Here is a 24,404-nt window from a genome sequence, read left to right as displayed (position 1 = left end):
ACAGCCTGCCTCCAAGCAGAACGCTCAGAGGCCAAAGTTTCCCATCTGTTGAGGTTCATTCCTAAGGCTTTCATATCCCTCTTGCAGATATCCTTGTAGCGCAGCTGTGATCTACCCGTAGGGCGCTTTCCCTGCACAAGTTCTCCATAGAGGAGATCCTTTGGTATCCGAACATCGCCCATTCTCACGATATGACCAAGCCAACGCAAGCGTCTCTGTTTCAGCAGTGTATACAGGCTGGGGATTCCAGCTCGTTCCAGGACTGTGTTGTTTGGAACTTTGTCCTGCCAGGTGATACCAAGGATGCATCGGAGGCTCTCTCTATCCATAGTTATATAACTATAAGATATAATTATATAGTCAACTTTTAAATAATATTATTATTAACTAGGTATTTATATACCGCCTTTCTGGTCATCGGATTACTCCGACTTTACTCAAGGCGGTTTACACAGGTGGGCGTTTCTAAATTCCTCAAGGGGAATTTTACAATCATAGACGGTTCTCTCTTTCAAGAACCACACAATATTTCAGGTGGATCTTCCTGGTCTGATCTTACTTCTGGCCTCCAGTACCTCCCATGCAGGCTGACAAGCAGCTCCTTCAACTCTCACATGGAGGGCAGTCAAGACGCTTCTTCGCTCAGAGCAGATGGAATAACTCTGTTCGGCTTGTCAGCTGCTTCAAAGTCTCGCTGTTCAGGGAGCTGCAGGTGGTCTCAAACTGGTGACCTTCTGATGTTATCTTTGGGCTAAAGGAGGCTCTACCCTCTAGACCAGACCTCCTGTTTGAGGAATGGCATCATCTAAGATTGTTGGCCTTTCGAAGATACTCTGGAGGTTTTCTTGCAGCGAAACAAAGCAAGAGACTATGCCTACTTTTCCTCTGTTCCTCCATCTCATCAGTTCATCTTTGACAGGAGATCTATAGCTCCCTAGAGGAGTAATCATGATGGACTCCAGCATCTCAAATTCATTCAAATACTTTCCTCTGAACAGCACCCACTAGGAAATTGAAAGCGAACACAAGTAGATTGGTTATATATAACTGAAGCGCCAGTCTGACATGCGCTTTGAAAGAATGCTTTATGTTAAACACTGCAGTAGAGTGATCATTCTGCCTTCTGTTCTCAGCATCTCACCAGCAGACAAAACTGGCACACTCATTGAGAGGAGAGAAGGAACATCGCTTTGAAAGTACAGCAGGAAAAAAGGAGGGCAAGTAGGTTAATGAGATGTGAAAAAGCACCCCCAAAACAGAATTCCTGCAGCTCATAAACAAAATCAGCTGTACTGGGGGGGCGGGGAGAATAAGAAGCACTAGAGCTGCAAATGTGATCATTAAGCCTGTAACAGACCTGTGAAGTCAATTCACAGACAGAGCTGATGCTGAAATATAGACTAGGTTTGTTGGTTCAGTCTAGGAACCCCTCCAAATCTTTTACAGGGAACATGTACATAATTAGTATCAGTAGTCTTAATGTTGCCAATATGGAAGACACAAGCACAAGATCAGGAAAAAAAACCAGTCAGGATGAGTCTTGTGCAAGGCAAATATCTGCAGCTCCATATACTACCTATTTGCTCCATTGCCACAACGGGGCATTTTTACTTACAGAAATTTGAGATAGTCACAAGCTCTCAAAAATGTCACTGGGTGGAGAACGTGATACACCAACAGTTTACTGAAGACTCTCCTGTGGCTTATTTTTATGGATAGACTTGAGTATGAATTCCTTTTGCACGTTGCTTCCTCATTTGCCTGTATCTTTTTCTTTAAGCAAAGATTTCTGTCTACATTGTGAATCCCCCACTGATTTATACCTCCCTCCCCATGAAAGCAGTAAAAAGCAATCTGACCAATACACTTAGGAGAAAGGAAATTCAAAGTTACCATCATTGCTATCAGCTGCAGGGAGCAATTCATCATTTTTGCTCAGTATCGTGTTCCAACAGCACACAGCTAGAGCAGATACAATTAGGCAGCTGGCCACAGAAGGAGGAGGATAATGTGCTTTTGATGGAGTTTATCCAACCATGGAGAAGAAATGCTTGTAAGCCAGGCAGCAGAGAAGCAGAATCAGTGTTCTTGCAGCTGAAATCCCACTTTAATTTTAAAACTGATATTTCTTAAATGAAAACAATTCAGCACCTTGAGATTACTGAATGGCACTCTTCCTTCTCAAGAGGGTGCAGAAGAAAATTTACTGTGCACGTAGCAAAAATGTACAGAGCCCACCTCAAAACTATAATAGAGCATAGTAGGTATTGTGCAAGCAGGTTTTAGATCATTATTCAAAATATGGTTTTTCCTGAAAAAAATATATAATTCAATCTAAAGCACTGCAGTTTATTATGACAAGCTGAATACAACATTGGTTCTTATAACAGAACAGGTTGGTTTTTCAATCCAGAAACCAAGTAATGAACTTCACAATCATCTGCCTTTTTAAAAATTCACTACAACTTGGTAGCCCACAAAAAAAATCATTGAGTGGGAGAGGTACTTTCCTCATCTTTCTCCTTCAACAATAGCTCAAGATGCTGAATTCTGGACATGATTACCTTTCTGCTCATCTGACCCTTAAATCTCAGCTGTCAAGCAGTACAGTACTATTGAGGGTTAAGGCTAGGCAAGCAAGAAAATCCCGAACCTGAGCAGTACAGTGTGAGATACAGAAGTATATACAGGTGTGCGCCACTTAACGATGTGGATACGTTCTCTGATTCCTGTTATGTGATTAGATCATTAAGTGAACATTCAGTTCAATCTATTGCCTTTGTTGTGTAAACTGATACTCCCTGCCAGACACTAGCTGGTTGCACAGGCAACTAGAGATAGATTGCCTCTTCTTTGAATTAAGAGCCTCTCTGTTGTGTAACCAGACATTCTGCTGCAGGTTACAGGAGACCTTTGTCTCATTAAGAGCCTCTTCATTGTGCTTTGACCACCATCATATATGCAGTCTGTTAAGTGGTTGTTAAGCGGCGCACGCACAGGAGGCAGACAACCCATCACCCAAATGCCAGATGAAACAAAAAGGTTTTGATCCCTTGCTGAAATGCCATGAGGGAGGGGATAGGTTTGAATATGTTAGGGAGTTCCATAACTGTGGTGCCACTACCAAGAAGGCTCGCACCCCTGTCGCCATACCCTTAACTTGGGAGGAAGGTGGCACTTGCAGCAAAGCCCCCTCAGATGACCTAAGACCCAACAGGTTGGAATATATGGGAGAAGGCGGTCCCTCAGATAACCTGGCCCCAAACTGTGAAGGGCTTTAAAGGTCAATACCAGCACCTTGAATTGGGCCTGGAAATGAATGGGCAGCCAGTGCAGTTGCTGAAGCAGCAGTCCAAGAGAATCAGACTGCCTAGCTCCAGTAACCACCCTGGATGCTGCATTCTGTACTAACTGAAGCTTCCAAACCATCTTCAAGGGCAGCCCTACGTAGAGCGCCTTACAGTAATACAATCTAGAAGTCACTAGGGCATGGGCCACCATTTATACCACTCTTCCTCCAAGGAGCTCAGGGAGGTGTACATAGTTCCTTCCCTCCTGCTGTCATCACAATCACCTTGTGAGGTACTGAGGCTGAGAGACAGTGACTGATCCAAGGTCATTCAAGAAGAATTGAAAATGTATGTCATTCAGGAAGTTTCATATAAAAGAAGTACCAATTGAAAGAGTGCCTATTAGCCTAGTTCACATATGGGTTATCCTATCCCTGTACAGAACAGGTAGGGGAGTCTTTTAAATCTGATAGCATATGTAAACGCACACATTCCAACCCAAATACCCTTCCAGAATACTAACACGGCTCATGTAGGTCATAGCGGTACTGAACTTACCTGGAAGATCCAGGTTCAAATCCCTGCTCGGCCATGAAATTTCCTGGGTGACATGAGCTGGTCCCTATCTCTCAGCTGGAGGTTTATCTGTACAGGCATGAAACTCAACAAGCTGGGGGAAGGGAGAAGCACTAGGCGGCTGTGTCATTGAGGCTGTGTCCCCCTTTCTGTGAACCCATTTGCCAGTACTTGCTTTGTATGTGTTTAGAAATAAGTAGCTGTTGTTGTAGTTACTTCTCCTTGCACTGGAATGCAATACATACACCATATAAGATTTGTTTTGGAATGTTTAACAAGTTTTAAACTGTTTAAAAATAAACTATTGCTTGTCCCAAAAAAATCCATGTCTTTATTTAAACCAGTAATAAATTAATCTGGCCCCTAACCACTGAGATAGCTACAGAGCGCATCTCAGATCTTTCTGGTACAAACCATGAAGATCCAGCAGCACTGCTCAAACTGCCTGCCAACCCACCAGCTCTTTTCTGTTTCACATAGGATGACCTACCCTGTGACCATCCTGTGTTAGCCACAATCAATTGAATGAGAGAGAACCCCACCTACTTTGTCAAAGAACACAATCTGGGGGGACGGGACAGACAACTTTCCTATTCAATAACATACATAATATACCTGCGACTGGCACATCCATTGTTAAATGGATTCACCAAACTGAAGCCCTGCAATAATACTAACTTTCCACTTACTCATACACTAATTACTGAGAACATTGCACATCTGGGTCTTAATAATTTGCCCAATAAGGTATTTTCAGTCATTCTAGTTACGTAAATGTTTGGACTAGGCTGAGCATCTTGGTCCATAGCTTTTCCTTCAAAACATTTTTTAAAAAAATTACTACCACACCCTTTGCCAAGAATAAACCCTTGGATTTGGAGTAAATATGTGCTTACAAATCCCATGTGTGTCAACACTCATTTAGGTGATACAGTTTCCCATGGAATAAGTACATGTCTGGTGGGGGCCTAAGACACCGTTTCATTTTCAAGCCTGTATTTCAAAAGGACCAGAACCTAAGGGCTATGGAAATTATAATAAAATTAAAATATGAAAAGAAATTGAGTGTCTGCTTCAAACTGTGCTGAGCTTCTAACCCCCTTTCCTCAAAGGTGGGAAACTGCCATGGGAAACGGCTTAAACACAAAAATTTAAAAACTTAATTATTAAAGTAGTTTTTCTTCTGGTAAATCTAGATACTGAAAAAATCTTGATACTGAATTCAAGGGAAGGGGAAAAAAACCAAACAAAAATACCCAGCCAAACATCTTTAAGCCATCTCCATAATCCCTAGAACAAATAATAGACTTTAAAGTTCATTTACTGCAAGGTTAGGCAGCCTGGTGTGATGGATGGAGTGTCAGCTTCTAACTAAACCACAACACTCCATCATAAAAGAAGTGAAAATTAATGTCATAAGGTGTCAATAAGCCTACATGATGAAATATGTAATACTTGACAAAAGTGTTCCACCCTGCCCTCGCAACATCACGAATCTATGATCAAAAATTGACCATTTCTACACCAGTATTTCACCTGCATCACTACATTTATAAGAATGAAGAACGTGAAAAAGAAACCCATCTTTAAAAAATGAAGACAGAACCCATAAATTAAAACTTTGAAAATAGAAAGATGCAACAATATTCTATGCAAAAGCATGAACCACATGCAAACTGTTTTTACTGAAGGACTAAGTGAAAAGATAGTTCATTGGGTTAGCACCTGGAAGATCTCAGTTTTGTTCTTGAAATGAGAGCTGCTGCTTAAAATTTATTTTAACCTGTGTGTTGTGGCTTCAACTAGGCATTATCTGGAAAACTTTAGAAATTTACTTCATCTATTTTTTAGCTGTTCAATCTGCCCAATTCCAAAGGATAATCAGGGATCCCACTGTATGAATGACACCAAGTCAAGCAGTAGTCTCCCAGCATCATCTTCTAGAATCAGCTTTCCAGTTAAGAAGAAAACTAACTTACTGCCTATGTTCCCTGTAAGGAGTCTATGCTGCTGTGCACATCCGTTCTGTAGGGGTGAAAACATCATGTGTCACTGCTGAACTTCCAGGTTGCTAACCTCCGAGCTGTGAAGAGGTCGGTTTTGAGTTGCATGGTCATGCAGCTTAGATAAACCCTGGTTAATACCATGCCTTTAATTCTCAATCCAGAAGGATACCATGATTGATTATATCCATTGCTGCTGACAGTCAGCATGCTCAAACTTCCCCCACTATAGCTCAACCAGCAGGGCTACCTAGGCAGTTTTTATGACAAAACCAGATCTAAAACCAGACTGACATGGATCTCAATGACCAGTTTAATCCAAAAGTGTCTGCAGCTACATAGCAAGTACTGTAGCTGCACAGCTCAATAAGAGATATTTGTGACCACTGAGACGTAGACCCCACTATGACAAGCAGGGCAGAACTGTTACTGATTATGCAAAGAGAAATGGCAGAAGACTTCAGTAGATCCTGGTTATAAGAAGACATTGCAATGTCACAGTGAGCTTCAGATTCCAGATCTGAAGGCTGAATAAGCCTCACACCAGATTTTTTTTTTTTAAGTGTCCGAATTAGATTTCTGTAACAGAGCTGGTGAAAAGTAATTTCATAGGTATCTCACACTGTGAAATACAATGAAAGACAGCTTCATAGATATCTGAGGTACACTCCAAACATGAAGTTATTCTATAGAAAAGTACATCAGTGAGCTCCAACCCATGTGGGATTTGCAACCACATGTTCACTCCAATCTGGGCGTTTCTTCTTGCATCTGCCCGGCTGTCCAATTTCTTCAAAGACTCAAAATCCACAGATCAACACCTATATGAGTTTTGCAATCATACATTCAAAACCCATGCGAAAGTTTTGGAACTCAGGATTAAAAAGCAAAAATGGTACCTGCTTATTCTGAGGGGAAATATTCATGGATAAGGAAACACAAATGGGTTACGCATGTAATCATGCAGTATTCTGTGAAAAATGCTGAGGTTTCACATTGTGCTGTATAGGGAAAAGATCACCTCCTCAGTACCTCCGTGCTTATGGGTCATGACCATACCAAAGGCAAAATCAACTTCCACTGACAGTTACCAAAACAAATACCTTAACTGTTTTTATTATAGACCTGGTAAGTGACTGTGGAAAAAAGGATGCTGAACTAGACAGTCCTCTAACTGATCCAGCAGTGTGGTTCTTATGCACACCAAGACTAAAGTTGTGGTACATCCACTCAATAAACCATGCTACTGTCATATAGAAATGCCAACAAGTACTTTCATTCAAACTGCTTAAGCAGCATTCCTTACCGTACACAATGAAGTCTTTGTGATTGTCAGTGCGAAGTCTGATGAAAATTCCAGTTCTGGAACAGATACAGTGTGGCAGTCTATCCGCTACAAGAAAGTAAATTTCATGTTAAGTTTTCAAACCTAAAACATGAAGCTAAATTTGCAGACAGACCCATTTGATTAGATCAGTATTCCAAACTTGGCAGGGATGGGGCAGTGTGGAAAGAGCATCTTACTTTAGAAGCAAGGACATCTGAAAGGTCAAATCAGTCAGAAAATTATACAGGCTGAGTCTCATTATTCATGAGGGTTCTGTTCCAAGAACTCATAAGGATGGTAAAAAATGTATTATAGCAAATCAATTTAAAAAACAAAGTTTCTTTGCTCTGGTGATTTAAAAACAGCCTTGCTGACCTTTGTAATGCACACAGAGGCCATCAGTCTCTCTCCAGGAGCTTAGGCTTCACTAGGAGGCAACAATTCCTCCCTTCACCAGGAGCCCCAGCAAGGGGGCAAGAATCGAGAGGGTGATAATCACTGCCATTTAGCCTTCTTTCATGTGCTCAGGGGGAAGGGAGGAGTGAAGCTTGCAGAGAATGATTGATAGATTGTCAGCTGGCTGCCCTCTCTGGCATTATTAAACAACTGTTTAATAAAGGGTCCTTTTCATCAGCTTTGAGGCAGAAAAATCTGTGGATACTTAGGTTATACCTGCAATCACTTGTATGACTGTCTCTCTGCAACAGTAAAAAGCAGTTTTTTAAACTGTGATTTTAAAGGGGTGCATTTTTCCCCTTCTCCAGGGATCAGCTCATTCCTTCTCATTTGCAGGGGCCATTTGTGTTGAGTCAAATTCGTGTATAAAAAATTTGTGTATAACAAGACTGGACCTGTACAGCAAAATTCAGTTTCAGGTCCAAATTCGCAAATCAGTTCCCAGACACACTTGTGGCGTAAGATCTACAGGGTGTCTCAAAAAAAAAAATGCACACACATTTTAATGAGCTCCAATTCATTTATACCGCATGACACTCAAATATCTAGGGGAAGCAACTGAAGAGATGGGTAGAATCACCCCAGCACACACATTGGGATGCCTGCAGATCCCTTAGTCAATGTCAGCTGCGTACAGATGCAATTGGGGAACATTTTGAGCATTAGGTCTTATTTATTAACTAATCAATCAACTGGGTCAAGGAACTGCTTCTGTGTACACCATATGCATCCATTACAGTATGTGTGTGGATAATAGTATCATAAATTTGACACTATAAAGTGTGTGTACAGGGTATGTACACCCTGAATTTACTGGTTGCTTGGTATTTAATTTCCTATTATTTAACCTTGATACATACATGTTTAAAAGTTTAAGCCATTTGGTACAGTACCTTGATGACATAAGAGTCAGATATAAGTGTGCTTGGATCTAACACTTCTACAACAGCTTCTGAAATTACAGCCTTCTTCATGCAGGACATATTGAAGCCATACACATCATCCCAGAAAGCAATTCTGTCTGCATGTTTACTGGAGTCCGCTATAGCCACAAGACTAATGGTACAGATGTCAGGATACACTGCAAACAGACGTATCATTTAAAAAGTGATCATTATTGCCATTATCATTAGCATTGCATATATCACTGCCAAACAATTTACATAATTATTATTTATTATTATTATTTTATTAATTTGTACCCCGCCTTTTTGCCCAACGGGCACACAAGGCGGCTAACAAACAATTTAAAAATACAACATGAAAAACAGTTAAAAACAATTTACAATGATTAAAAAGCTAAAAACAAAACAAACCCCGTGGATTTTCATATAAAAAGCAAGAACGCCAGCCAGCCTGTCAACAATTAAAAGCTTTTTGAAATAAAAAAGGTCTTCAGTCCACGCTGAAATGTTAGCAACGAGGGAGCAGTTCTCAGTTCTAAGGGGAGAGTATTCCACAGTTCGGGGGCCACCACCGAGAAGGCCCTCTTCCTGGCCGCCGCCCCTCTCACATCTCTTAGTGGTGGCACAGTCAAAAGGGCCCCCCCAGAAAATTTAAGAGCATGGGCCAGATTGTAGGGAAGGAGGCGGTCCCTCAAATACCCCGGACCCGAGCCGTAAAGGGCTTTAAAAGTCAAAACTAGCACCTTGAATTGGGCCCGGAACAGAACCAGCAACCAGTGCAGCCGCCGGAGCAACAGCCTGACAGAGTCTAACCGCCGTGCCCCGGCAACCACACGAGCAGCCGCGTTCTGTACTAGTTGTAATTTCCGGACCGTCTTCAAAGGCAGCCCCACGTAGAGCGCATTGCAATAATCTAATCTAGATGTCACTAGGGCATGGGTTACTGTGGCCAGGTCCGCACAGCTCAGGTACGGTCGCAGCTGGCGAATCAGCCGAATTCGCTGATTCATATACATATACATATAATACATATTATAGAAGACAAATAAAATGATGACTTGCATATGGAATATACCCCAGAAAAATGAAATATTAAAATGCAAACTTCAATATTTGTATCTCTGAACCAAGACCTCTCAAACAGTGAAGTACAATATGAAGATGTACGTATTTAACTGCAGGAGCAGGTTTGCAGCTTGGGGGTTCTCCTGGTTTTACAGTTGTATCACCAGGTGATCAGCTGTGGACAGGGAGGGCTTTGCAAGCACACCAGTTCAGCCATACCCAAGTTGCTATGACCTAGTCATGGTGATCCATGCTTTGGTGACATTGAGATTAGATCACTGTAATGTACTGCATGTGGGGCTGCCCTTGAAGACTATTTGGAAACTGCAATTAATGCACAAAGCAAGGGCCTAGATGGTCACTGGGGTTCAGGGGTTCAACTCTGTCAGCATGCTGCTTTAGTGGCTATGCTGGTTGCCAGTTCATTGTTGGACACAATTTGAGGTATTGGTTTTGACCTTGAAAGCCACTTATGGTTCAGGATCAAGGTACGTGAGGGACTACCTTCTTCCATACATCCCAGCCTGTCCTGTAAAATCATCAGAAGGAGTCTTTTTGCACGTACCACCCCTGACTGAGGATAGAAGAGCTGCAGCAAGAGGAAGGGCCTTCTCTGTGATGGCACATCAATTATGGAACTCTCTCCCTCTTTGATTTGAGGACAGCCTCCTCCTTCAAAGCCTTCTGGCAGGGTCTGAAACCATTTATTTTTCAGGTGGCCTTCTGACGGGTTTTATACTACTGTTTCAGCTGGTTTTATATAGGGTATATCATTAGTCTGTTGCTTAGGCTGACTTATATGGGGTATATTATTAGTCTTTTGCTTATGCTGAGAACAGTGATAGCTGTTCTCTCTTTTATATATTTAAATCTTGTAATTTTTGGTGTCACTTAAACACACTGCTGGTTTTTACTAAAGTATTTATTGTATGATGCTTTTATTATCTGTTTTTATGTATTTCATTAATCTTGCATTTTGCAAACTGCCCTGAATGCCCCTTCTTGGGAAGGGTATAAATTGGATGGGTAAATAAATATCAGCGATTACTGGAGAATGTTCTGATCCCTTTCATAACACTAATCTTTAGTGTTGCCAGAAAAGAAATATAGCAAAGCCACAAACCACTGCCAGTAACACCACCACACACAAAAATTTGGTTTCCTAACTTCTCAGCAAAACCACATCGTTTCATGCCTCTCAGGATTAAAAATAGCTCTAAAGATGCACTTCCAGGACACCCAGTATTGGTATATACAGCATTCAGCCACTAGAGGTGTTGAATGTATTTATTTTATCTATTATGACAGTGGTTCCCAAACTTTTTAGCACCCACTTTTTAAAACACTCTATTGGGACCCACCTAGGTTTACCAGACTTAAAAAAAAAAAAAAAGAGTTCTAGAAATAAATGTGTGTATTTATAAACAGAAAAGACCCTCAAACGTTACCTCTCTATATTTTTGAATACTTGCAAACTGTAGGAGTTCAGCTCCCTGCAGGTAGTTAGCAATAATCTGGTTTTTCAATAGCCTCAGGGCCTGAGGAAATTAGTTATCTGATCTTTCTGTGACCCATCAAAGATCGGGTCTGGACACCACAGTATTATGGTGTATTTAGAATACATCTACTGAAACTATTTTAGCACAATTACTAGAACCTGAGCAGGACTGAGACAATTTCCTGGCACTTGAAGGGGTACACCAGATGCCTCCCCCTTAACTTGCGGTGCTCTAGTCCAGTGCTGTTCAACCTTTTTCATTCCTGTAAGTTGCTGCGACCGCACAACTGAGGCTTTGCAACCCCACTGGGGTCCCAACCCCAAGGTTGAAGAATACTGTCTTAGAGCATTCCAGGTAACACAGATATCAGGCTGGCACTGAATTAGTGGACTGAATGTGATGACTAGCACTACCACCAAATGCCCACTTTCCCTGCTGTTCTTGGGATGCAACAGTTGACTTTGAGCAGCAGACATGGAGCCTTCTGTTGCACGTGTAACTGTCTGTTCTGGAGTAACTATCTGTATGTTTGCTGAAGTATTACAGAATATTTCCATGCAGTTTTTCATTTAAAACAGTAGATCCATACAAGAAAGGATACAGCCCAGAACTACTGGAACTATTTTCCTTACTCATCTAAAAATCATATCGAATAGGAAAGAGCATATTTTGAGTAAACCACTTTGGTGATTGGCCAGCTTCAGTTCCTCAGTCCTTGCTAATCAGAGAAGTAAAATACTGCTATGAAAGAACCTTTCAACTCACATATTGTCATTTAGTTCTTATCTGATTGAATTATTCCTCATCATAGGTAATATTAAACTGCTGATCAGACATATCTCACAGCAGCCCACTTTACAAATGCATGAATTTGTCAGCTGTGTCCTTCGCGACTCACTGCCCCAGAATAATTTGTCATTACTAACAGCTCATATGGAAAGCAAAGTAAGATGGGAAATCTTTTATCCCCAAGCAATGTGTCACAGTTTTAAGGACATTAAAAGGGTATGACTGTAGCAAATAAGGGGGCTAGAAGCATAGCTGCAAATTAACATTACCTGAAGACAGAAAAGCAAATAACCAATAACTTTCTTAGGCAGTAATCTTTTTTTAAGAATGAAGGCTTCTTTGACTGGACCATTGCTTGATATATTTTACAAATCAGCATTCTGGAAAATGTCAAGCAGGCAGGCAAGAGATGACACAGCAATCAGCAGCCCAAATACATTACCACACAGCCAGGCCTGGCCCAGCCATCATATGGCTCACACTGAGTGGCAGGTGATCAACAAGCTTGGGGTGGACCCTTCACCCAGAGTCTGCCTCTCCCCCCTGCAGCCAATGGAGGACAGGGTCACACAGAGCTGCTTCCTCACTCCCTCATCTCACTCTCTCCTTGCATGATCCCTTTAAGTTTAAAGGAACTGTGCAAGGAAGGAGCAATGCAAGTGAAGCAGAAAACCATGTGAACAGTAGTGATCTGCTTCACTCATTCTGTTCTTTCCTTGGGCAGTCCCTAAAATCTTAAAAGGCCGATGTGGAGCAAAGTGCCTGGTAAGGAAGCTGTCAAATCGCTTCCTTCCTTCTGCGGCAGCAGTAAATTCGTGATTTCTAGATGGGTAAAACTGATGCATAATTATGCTGATCTTTACACCTTTGTTTGCTTTCTTCAACACACCCCTGCAATATAGGCCTCTATTATTGCTAGTTTACAGATGTCTGAAAAATAGTGATTCACTCAAATGTAAACAATAAGAACCAGGCAGAAGCACAATCCAAATCCAGTCTCCCAGAACCAAAGTTTAACAGAGTTTACTATCATACTTACAACAGCTGCAAGCAAGATACATACTGTACAGCATAAAACTTTTTGGAACTGACACAATTACAGCTTGAACACTTATCTTTGGGTTGAAATGCAAACAATGTTTAATATTTTCCAGGGAGGTAGAAATCAAAGAAGTGAGGCCAGTTCCAAACCAGCTGGCAGACACTCACTGGTTACATATGCCTAAGGAGGAAGTGTCCCATTTAAAATTCTGCTAAATGAGCTGTGCAATTAGGCTAGGAGTATTGTAATGAGGAAGAAAAATTGATAAATCTTTTATGGATATGTGCACATATGACAGCTAGTTACTTTGACTATTACCTTCCCAATCCCACCAAACCATCCCATTTTGTCAAGGCTTCTAATACAGTACATGTTTGCCATTTCAGCAGTTTCTATAGCATATCTTCCCACACTCTAATTTACAAAGCAGCCTGTGCTTACATCTTTAAGACTTAAGATCCAAGTAAAAGGGCAAAGAAAAAGAAACAAGTTGGCACATTCCAGAAAACAGGTGCATACATGTGGCTGTTTTAGCAAGTTCAACAACCAACATGATATCAGCATACTCATTATAACTCTCCATCCTCTAGGACAAGGGACCTCTAGCCTAACTCCTGAAAAGGTTTCACTCCAAAATTAATGTAGCATATTTTTATCTCGTTGGTACTTGACAGTATCATCAGTTCTGCTGCTATGCATAATGAAAAAAGCTAGCTCCATGTGCTATGGTGTCTTCTGCTGTTTGAACCCCACCTGCTGACTGATTTATGGAGAAACAGAAGAAACTATCAACAAAGCCTTCATTAACCTTTCAAACTAACTGGCAGAAGAGCATCAGTTACAAATGCCTGAAGGCAAAAGTGTTCTATTTAAAATCCTGCTAAATGAACTGGATCAAGTAGTATTGTTAATGCTTTATGCAACTGAAAGTGATAACAGAAGTTAATATTTATAACCCCATCATTTATTTTTGCCAATCGCTCCTTTCTCAGTAGTGTCTACTACCTCCAAACTAAAGAGATGGACTATACCCACATCTCTGTTTCTGTTCTGCCCTTTTCAATGATATTTCAATTTCATGTTTCAAAATCAGCAATCAGTTCATGATACTGCTTCAAAAGTATAGGCATATTATGGATCTACACTTGCTCTTTGTCTCTTAGGATAACAGTTATCATACAGGTCTCTGGAAGCCCCACTTCACTACAAATAAACTGGCCTATTTTTCTAAGTGTTTATTGACTTGCGACAATATAACAGCACCAGCCAAACCCAAGAAAGACTCACTGATTCTGACTCAGCCAGCTAACCTGTGCTAAATGTGAATGTACACTGGAAGCCCTTGTGATGACATGGCATTTCAGAGTTTCTTATGGCACAGAAGACTTGGAAATGATGCTACCTCATGCCCACCACCCTCTCCTGGTCATCCTACTGCTTTCCTCTTATACAATTCAATCATCCCTTGAAGAAGTATGGGTATAGGAAGAGGCTGGAGCTGCCAGATGGCATTCATCAAGGGACCAGATTTGACTCTTCTGCTGCTTCACCCTGTTTGAAATAACACACGAACGTCTCTGCACCTTGGCAGTATTGGTTTAAAGCTTAGCGGAAAAAAACTGGAGGGGGAAGGCTGAAATTACACAGCTGTGTAATTTGCATCTGAAGTAAAAAAAAATGTTCTCTGCTGGCTCTGCAAGACTACATATTTTACCCAGGAGGAAAAAAGCAAGCAAGTAAGCAAGCTGTAGAAAATGTTTCTGTTTTGTTGAATCTTAACCTGCAGTACAAGCCGTATGTCTCTTAGGCAACTTAAATTACGTTTCCCCACCTGTGTAAGAACAATATAAAACTGAAAGCACTCAGTTATAACACAATGGCTTTTCATCAACAGATATTTTCCTTAATATTTTGATGATACAGTCACTCTAAATTATGGCCATAAATTTGCACAAAACAAAAATAAAGACATGGAAATATTCAGTGACATTGTAAGACTAGAGGCTGGGCAACGGCCAATACTCCCAGGGTGCTTTAAAAGCTACAGTCTGTCTTGAAAATGGCCTACATTTTCCCTTAGCTAAGCACCATTTTTAATTAAGTCATCCAGCTGTGCACATAGCTAGTAAGTGGTTCAGTGAGCACAGACTACTCAACACTTCCTATTTTAAAAAGTCAAAATTAGATGTCCTATAAACAGGAAGGAGCGCAAATGTTCTTGGGATGAGTTTCAGCTGGAGATATGCTATCAGTGCTCTATTATGAAAGCAATTTCCTATCAGGAAACAAGAAAACCAGGTGTGCTACTTATGGGCCATTTAAAAGAGCAGGAGATTTGCCACCGTTCTTTACCTTGTTGTGGAGAGTTCAGTTACCTTTGAATCCACAGAACACCAAGTCTTTGAAAGTTTCACTTTCAATGGGCTTAATATTGACAAACTATTTGGTAAAGAACAATTCACAAAGACACAGTAAAAGTCCTCTAGGGAGAGGGCTATTAGTAATATACAGGATGCATCATATAACAAGTGCAGTCCATCATTCATTTTCCAATTGGAAATCCATCCCAAATATTTCCATGAAGAAGAGTGAGAATCCCATACTTTCCTCCTGTTGACTTTACTTTTCAAGTCATATATAGCAGCATTATAATGTATTAACATGGACAATATATGTATCCCTGTAGTCTTTCCATATCCCTGCTAAGTAGGCATGTTATAACATCAGGCACCCAAAATGGCAGGACAAAGAATTACAAGAATTTCTTCTCTTCGTTTCCCTATTTCAACTCCTCCTTCCTTAATTTTTCTCTTTTATTATTTTTACAAATGCTTTGTAACTTATTCTGTTGGTTATGCTCCTAAGTAAGTAAAGTTATTGCCTATAATACTGCCATTCTACAGATAAAATTCAAAGTTAACAACACTTTTGTAAACTACCTACTACCGACCATGCCTGGTTTCCTATAACTGACCTAATTTACGACTGTAATACAATAGGTCTCCCAAGTGATTCTGCAGTAATATAATTTAAATAATACATATTTATTTTCTTAAATTTTATTCCATATTGAATATTCATGGTGGCAAGTGAAACTAAATCCACAAATGTAGAATTTAAAATGATGAAAGTGACATACGCGTACAAATTTGTCATGTTTTTGACTGCAGTAAAACACACTGGCCCATTTCTGACATCATAATGCTAATCCTGCTTCAATGCTATGTGAAATGCTATGTGAAAAAGCCAGAAGGAGCACACTTTCTCCATGCTTCCCTCATGCACCAGAGCTAAAGCTCCTGCTTTCATTTTAAGAAAAAACCCTGCACATGCCTGATCTTGTCTGATCTTGGAAGCTAAGCAGGGTCAGGCCTGGTTAGTACTTAGATGGGAGACCGCCTGGGAATACCAGGTGCTGTAGGCTTATACCATAGTCTTTCAAGACTGAAGGTTGACAACCATTATTACGGCCCCCTTACTTTGTAGAAGCACATGTAACTGTGGTATGTTAACTAAGAACAGTGGTTCCAAAACTTGTGGGTCATGACCCACCAGCCAAGGAAGCACTTGTCCCTGCCCCTTTAAGGGGCGGGGGGAGCCAGCAACATATTCCCCAGGATTGCTTTGTTGCTGGAGATGGGAGGGTTCCCCGGCCCCCGCTTACTAGCAGCCAGTGCTGGAGTCCTGAAGGGTCTGGGGGAAGGGTCCAGGGAGCCCTCCACAGGGCTCCCTGTGCTTCCGAACATGTTTGAAAACAAACAAACTGGCATTTCTGGTTTTCGTCATAAAACCAGAAGGGCCCGTTTTCTCTTTTATTTTTTAACATATTTTGAGGCATGGGGAGCTCTATAGAGGGCTCCCCGGAACGCCTGGACTCTGGTGCTGGCTACCAATAAGCAAAATAAAAAAGCCTCCTATCCCCAGCAGAAGTGCAATCCTAAGGATCATGATGTTGCCATAGCCCCTCCCCCGCACACACTCCCTTATAGGAGTTTGGAAAGCACTGAGTTAGAGCAAACCAGTTTGATATTGTGATAGTTCTATCCCTAGCCAGTCAGAAACCACAGTTAGTGGAGTTTGTACTAATGTACAATTGTGGTTTATTCTTTGGTGGCAAGAGGCCCAGAATACTGCACACCACCAACAGCGGCCATTAACTGATCTCAGCCAGTGGAGAGTTAAGTTCAGGGGCACTTCAGGTGTGGATCACCAAATCTTTTACCCCCCTCCAAGTCCAGACATGCCCCCAGAAGGCTCTTTAGAGATATGCCAGCAAAAACGCTTGTGTAATTTTGAGAAACCCCACAGGGGACCAAAGAGTGGCAAAGAAGAAGTAAAAGTTTGTTACTTATCTCTCCCAGCTGGCCTACAGGATGCAGCAGAGGCTGTGTCGGCAGTGCTACACTGTGCGGGTCAGTCAAGTTTAGGATTGGGCCATAAGTCAGAGAGCTAAACCATGTTGAAACAGTTGAACTGGACCACCTAGTGAATCAGGTCTCAGTTTCCACAAACAGAAGCGAGATAATAAAGTATTAGTAGACATGACTAACTGCTTCTATTCTGCATTCCATGAAAAACCTGTTTAACTCAATTTCTTAGCTCTGGTTCCAAGTCCACATGGTCAACAGTGCATTTTTCACGGTGTCTTTCTATACAAGGGCAATTCTGCAGTCCCATGAAATAGAAATACCAAGGTTATTTATATATCACAGCTGAGTTAAGCACATTTCCAAAAGATTGATTCATGTCAATGTTCTTTTTCTTTTACCCTGTTATTTAAATAAAAAGAAATTTCATTCACTTTCAAGGATTATTCTACAATTATTCTTAAAAAGTCAAAGTGTTCTTGAAAAGGATATTTCATTTAAGGTCCAAACACCCCATTAATGCTTTTGTATTACCTATGCTAGAAAATGAATGCCCTGAAGCTTCCAGTAATAGAAGCATTTTTCATCTCAGGTAAGAACTTTCTTAGTCATGCATAGCAGAACCTAAATCTTTGGCTTTCCCAAGAGCTGGACCATTTATGAAAACAGAATTGTAGACTAACCTGAGCCACTTTTTGCCAAGTACTTGTCTCTTGCATAAATTACAGAATCCAACATTGACTCGAAGAGAAGAAAATAGCCCTGTAAATTGAAAGACAACATCACATTAAAAATTCCAGTTCTGTAACAGTGTATACATTTTGCAAAGTTCTGTACAGGCGACCCCCGCTCATTTGACAGGTTAGGAACTGAAGCAGTGTTGAAAAGCGGAAACAGTTGAAAAGCAGAACTCAGTTCTTTTTTAGTTTACAAATGTTGCTTCCAATGCTTTTTTAGCTAGCGAACTGCAAATGTGTTTTTTATCTTGCAAGTTCCTGCTGTCACACAAAAATTTCTGCAAATGGACTCTCATTAACACCTTTGGGAATGGCAATAGACCCGGAGCTAAAGTTGGCGCTCTCTCTCTCTCTCTCTCTCACATACCAAAACAGTTTGAATCACCATGTCATATGCAACTCAACATAGAGAAGGGCAGTTTTAGCCTTCAGAACAGTGGAGAGGTTCAAACAGTGGAGCATGCGTTGACCGAATGACTTCTAGGTATACAGGTTGTCTCTTATTATCCACTAGGGGTTCTGTTCCAGAACCCCTAGTGGATAAAAAAAAAAAATCTGTGGATAAAAAAACAGTGGAAAAATAAAGACCCACTTCCAGGTTTCTTGCCCCTCCATTGCTCTAATGGAATAAGATTGTGCCTCAACATCCACAAAGAATTGATTCTGGAACTCCATGCTGATACCATAAAATGTGTTAAATAAAAGCAGTTTAAAAAAATTAAAAAGTGCGCCCCTTTACAATTGTGGTTTCAAACAGCTTTTCTTACTGTTGTAGAGAGGCAGTCAGCAATTAGAAATGCATAGGAAACCCTGCCTTTGCCTGGCTCAGCTGAAGAATGGAATGATCGCTTGCATGACTGTCTCTCTACAACAGTAAGAAAAAAAGTTAAAAAAAAACAAACTGATTTTAAAGGGATGGATTTTTTCCCCTTCTCCAGGGATCAGCACATTTCCTCTCACTTGGAGTAGCCATTCACATTGAGTCAAATCTGTGTATAAAAAAAATCAGTGCATAAAAAGGCTGGACCTGTAATTTAAGTGTGTTGAAAGAACAGACTGCCAAAAAACAAACTATCAAAAGCGGGGGATATCTTTATTAGCATATGTTTTGGGGTTTAAACTGTGTTTTGCAAACAGACTTCTTATTTGGAAGTTCTTCTGTTTGTTAATTGAATACCTCAAATATTTCAAAATAATTTCAGCCAATAGGTTGCTAATATTTTATCTTCTACCAATATACATTCCATAATTAAATCTAAAGCATATGTATCTTGTTCATGTCCACTGTATAATATGTGGCTTGCAAAGTGTTAAATATTTAAAAGTGCATGTTTAAAAGCATCAACATTCCGAATGGTGTGAGGCAGTCCCCAAAAAGGCCTCCCTGCCTTTGCAAAAAAATAGTGTGAGATCAGAAAAATTACTTCTCCCCAAAACTGGCATAGGCAGAGAGCTGGTACATGCACACAGACCTCATGTTGTAAAGGAGGATTCCTGGAGCCAGAAAGCAGTATGCAGGTGCTAGTTCTCAGCTGACTTCAGGTGGCCAAAGGAAAGTAAAAGTAGCAGATGGTTTCAGGGCTAGAGAGTCATCTCAAAAAGGACATAGTGGAAATGGAAAAGGTGCAAAAGAGAGCAACTAAGAGCGCAATCCTAACCCCTTATGTCAGTACTTTCCAGCACTGGCATAGTGGTGCCAATGGGACATGTGCTGCATCCTGCAACTGGGTGTCACTCATGCAGGCCTCCTCAAAGTAAGGGAATGTTTGTTCCCTTACCTCGGAGCTTCATTGCCCTTATGTCAGTGCTAGAAAGCACTGACATAAGGGGTTAGGACTGCATCCTAAGATGATTACTGGGCTGGGCACATTGTTTCTAGTGGGTCCCGTTCCACAGTTTGAGAAACACTGCACTAGAGAATGCTGAATGTAATGGAATAATTTCTTTCCATTACATTGCATTCCATTTGGCACCTCTAGTGACTGAATGAGATATATACCAGCAAGTGTGCCTTTTGAGTTATTTTTAGGCATGAGAGGCTGGGGAACCTCAGGGGCCAGATTTGCACCCCGGGTCGAGGTTGGGACATCCCTGCTTTAATACAAACAATACCTCCATTTTTACTAAAACAAGGGCACAATCCTAACCAGGTCTACTCAGAAGTAAGTCCTATTTTGTTCAATGGGGCTTGCTTTCAGGAAAGTGTGGCTATGATTGCAGCCTAAATTACCAACATGATTTCAGAGTAGTTAGAAGGAATGAAGGTCTCACAAACTGCTCTCAAGCACCAAATGCAGAGGAAGGACAATTCTTTATACCATGCGTTTCTTGTCAGCCTCCCAAGGGCTGGCTTTTGTTTAAAGACTAGAATGCTAGGTATTAGTAAAGAGTCTCAATTGCTAGAATAGATGATATATCCAGATGAACCCAAGAAGGCACAGACTTGGCCCCGGATCATCATTTAGGGCCCTGCTTAGGATTCCATCACCATCCATGACAAAGGAGAGGACAGTAATATTCAGGGCTTTCTCTGTTGTCGCACCACATCTATGGAACACACTTTTAGAATGGCAGATGCGCTTCAATGTCAGTAAGTGTAAAGTCATGCACATTGGGGCAAAAAATCAGAACTTTAGATATAGGCTGATGGGTTCTGATCTGTCTGTGACAGATCAGGAGAGAGATCTTGGGGTGGTGGTGGACAGGTCGATGAAAGTGTCGACCCAATGTGCGGCGGCAGTGAAGAAGGCCAATTCTATGCTTGGGATTCTTAGGAAGGGTATTGAGAACAAAACGGCTAGTATTATAATGCCGTTGTACAAATCTATGGTAAGGCCACACCTGGAGTACTGCGTCCAGTTCTGGTCGCCACATCTCAAAAAAGACATAGTGGAAATGGAAAAGGTGCAAAAGAGAGCGACTAAGATGATTACGGGGCTGGGGCACCTTCCTTATGAGGAAAGGCTACGGCGTTTGGGCCTCTTCAGCCTAGAAAAGAGACGCCTGAGGGGGGACATGACTGAGACATACAAAATTATGCAGGGGATGGACAGAGTGAATAGGGAGATGCTCTTTACACTCTCACATAATACCAGAACCAGGGGACATCCACTAAAATTGAGTATTGGGCGGGTTAGGACAGACAAAAGAAAATATTTCTTTACTCAGCGTGTGGTCGGTCTGTGGAACTCCTTGCCACAGGATGTGGTGCTGGTGTCTAGCCTAGACGCCTTTAAAAGGGGATTGGACAAGTTTCTGGAGGAAAAATCCATTATGGGGTACAAGCCATGATGTGTATGCGCAACCTCCTGATTTTAGAAATGGGTTATGTCAGAATCTTGGAAACTGAGCGCTTTCCACATGCGCTGCCTCCGACGCATCCTCGGCATCACCTGGCAGGACAAAGTTCCAAACAACACAGTCCTGGAACGTGCTGGAATCCCTAGCATGTATTCACTGCTGAAACAGAGACGCCTGCGTTGGCTTGGTCATGTCGTGAGAATGGATGATGGCCGGATCCCAAAGGATCTCCTCTATGGAGAACTCGTGCAAGGAAAGCGCCCTACAGGTAGACCACAGCTGCGATACAAGGACATCTGCAAGAGGGATCTGAAGGCCTTAGGGATGGACCTCAACAAGTGGGAAACCCTGGCCTCTGAGCGGCCCGCTTGGAGGCAGGCTGTGCAGCATGGCCTTTCCCAGTTTGAAGAGACACTTTGCCAACAGTCTGAGGCTAAGAGGCAAAGAAGGAAGGCCCATAGCCAGGGAGACAGACCAGGGACAGACTGCACTTGCTCCCGGTGTGGAAGGGATTGTCACTCCCGGATTGGCCTTTTCAGCCACACTAGACGCTGTGCCAGAACCACCTTTCAGAGCGCGATACCATAGTCTTTCGAGACTGAAGGTTGCCAATACTATACTATGTCAGAATGCCAGATGCAAGGGAGGGCACCAGGATGAGGTCTCTTGTTATCTGGTGTGCTCCCTGGGGCATTTGGTGGGCCGCTGTGAGATACAGGAAGCTGGACTAGATGGGCCTATGGCCTGATCCAGTGGGGCTGTTCTTATGTTCTTCTTATGTTCTTAGAAGATCCAAGGACAGCACCTCTTTATATGGTTTCCAGCAGGAGTTAAAAATCTATTTTGTTTAACCTTCAAGGAAGGATGATCCCCTGGTTACCCTTTTTCAGTTATTTACAGTTAGTGCTGCTTTATGGTTTTTACTTTGCTGCTATTAGGTATTCTAATCCACTAGTATGGAGTTTTCCATTACCTGCTTATTGGTAGTGTAGTTTATATATTTTGTTTTTAGCTATTTTTAAATTATGTTTTTTAGTGTCGTCATATGCCACTTTGGGCTTGGGATAAAGCAGGATATAAATCTTTTAAATCAACACATATATTCTCCCTTTAAGATAGGAATTTAAGACGTTACATAGGAAGTGCAGCATTTAGAGGTTTTATTCATTTTAGCTGCTGTAGCTTGAAGTACAGTATCTGGAAACATACAGAATATTTGTGACTGTTTGCAAATTCTTTCCCAATTTCTCACCCTGCTCATTTCCCCTTTTGCTTCTTCCAGAAATGCTTTCAGCAGCCAGTCTCAGATGGATCCAAAATAGCCAGACAGAAGTATCTTGAGCACCCTAGAGCCAGATATGTACAATTGCTCAACTGAAAGGATATGTTTCATGAAGTGCAAGTCCTCTACCTTTGGAAGCCTATTAAGTTGCCAAAAATGATTTTAATGTTTGTTCAGTTATGAGAGGTATAGTATATATATTTTTTCTAACTGAATGTGTGCTGAAATCATGGAGGGAGGAGCTTGTAACCATGAATTTTGAGTAGATACAACTCAATCCAGCACAGATTACATAGTCCAGGAGTGCAAGACATTGCTACTTATGCATATTTCCGCATCCCAGTGCTATGCCAGGGTTGGGAATCTGAATGCACAGCAGCAAAATACTGCATTTAGCAAGAACCTCTGTCCATCATCTGTTTGGCTGACAAAGTGAAAGAGATTTTCAAATGCTACAGTGGTCATGAAAATCTGAATTGCCTATCTATATATTTTCAGATATGTGACTGGAAACGTGGCATCGAAATGGAAACTGGAGTTTTCAGGATTCTGTGGCAATTGTCAAAGTCTGCAGTGTGGCAATGCCATTTCTTCCTATCAACCCCAAACACACCAGTTCAAGCATCACTCAAGTTTATAACCTGCAGTGCACATATAAAATCCTGTCACTGCAAAATATAGACACCAAGATGTAATAATAGCCAAAAGCTATTACCTGCATGCATTTTTTGTATGTGCATACATGTGTGAAAGTTTTTAAACGGTTCCTGTAGCTTACCCAAATATTCAAGTTTCATTTGAAAGACAAAAACCTGTACTTACCATGGGGTGAAGACAACTGTCACTGTGAGGCCAGGGTGCTTAATTTTTAAAAGTGATTTATATCACATTGAGGGTCCTGGTAGATAAGAACGCAGGCTACAAATAGAATGATGTTGCTGTTTAGTAGACACACTGTCCTCTCACTGACCTCTTCCAGCACTTTGCTCCTGCAGCTTTTACTGCGGGCCTGCATCCTCTCTCATGCAATACTACATCCCTGTAAGTCATGGAGGAAACATCCCTTATATTGAATCAGAGTCATTTATTACCCATTTCTGAATGCTTTGCTCTATGTGTGGTGCTCATCTCCAGTGTAATTTAGAATGTAATTTCACAGGCTACTGCCTCACCTGGAAAGAGAATTATACCTGACATCTTCTCCTATGATGCTTTGGGACTTTCCTAGCTTCCACACTGACAAGGCTCAGATTTTTTTTTTTAAAAACGTGCACAAGCACCTCAAAATTAATTACAGCGAGGCGTTCTGTGCTGCACAGATTTGTGAGCAGAATATTAATGACTTAGGCTGGCAGCTAACTAAGACATACAAATGACATTCACTGTCAGATGAACTGAGGAAGGAAGTTATAACATATTGTGGCAAAAAAATGTGTTACCTCTAACTGTGGCATTATTTTCTTTACAGTTATAAAAAAAATAAATATCAAGAAGACTTTGAGGCATATCTTTGTTGCTAGGTATCATAAAGTACTCTGTATCAAGGTTTGAATTAAAAATTAGACTGCCCTAGTTGATAAATGAAAGTGCTGCTGCATCAATGCAAGTTTATTCTTAGTACGGTCTTAACTTTTCCGGCTGAAAATGAAAAGCCAATTGTCACTGGAAGTGATGTAATTAAACAGATCATGACCAGAAATAAGCACTTTTTCACTTGAGAACATGTTAGCTGAAAATGACAGAAGAGGAAATATGCAAATCTTGAT

The 24,404-nt window shown here is 41.2% G+C and overlaps 1 protein-coding gene across 3 annotated transcripts in view; it reads right to left on the bottom strand.

The window, feature by feature from the left end:
* Positions 1–24,404, bottom strand: part of PRMT3 (protein arginine methyltransferase 3) — a 67,729-nt gene that overhangs the window by 13,459 nt on the left and 29,866 nt on the right. For all 3 annotated transcript variants that reach the window (XM_066629064.1, XM_066629079.1, XM_066629072.1), the window contains exons 11-13: positions 18,003–18,081; positions 8,546–8,733; positions 7,176–7,262 (exon numbers count right to left, since the gene is read on the bottom strand). In XM_066629064.1, coding sequence (XP_066485161.1) covers positions 7,176–7,262; positions 8,546–8,733; positions 18,003–18,081 — 354 coding nt within the window. The remainder of the gene's footprint in view (positions 1–7,175; positions 7,263–8,545; positions 8,734–18,002; positions 18,082–24,404) is intronic.

This window comes from Tiliqua scincoides, chromosome 1 (genome assembly GCF_035046505.1).
Source record: "Tiliqua scincoides isolate rTilSci1 chromosome 1, rTilSci1.hap2, whole genome shotgun sequence".
Lineage (NCBI taxonomy): Eukaryota > Metazoa > Chordata > Lepidosauria > Squamata > Scincidae > Tiliqua > Tiliqua scincoides.
This window is presented reverse-complemented; position numbering and strand designations above follow the sequence as displayed.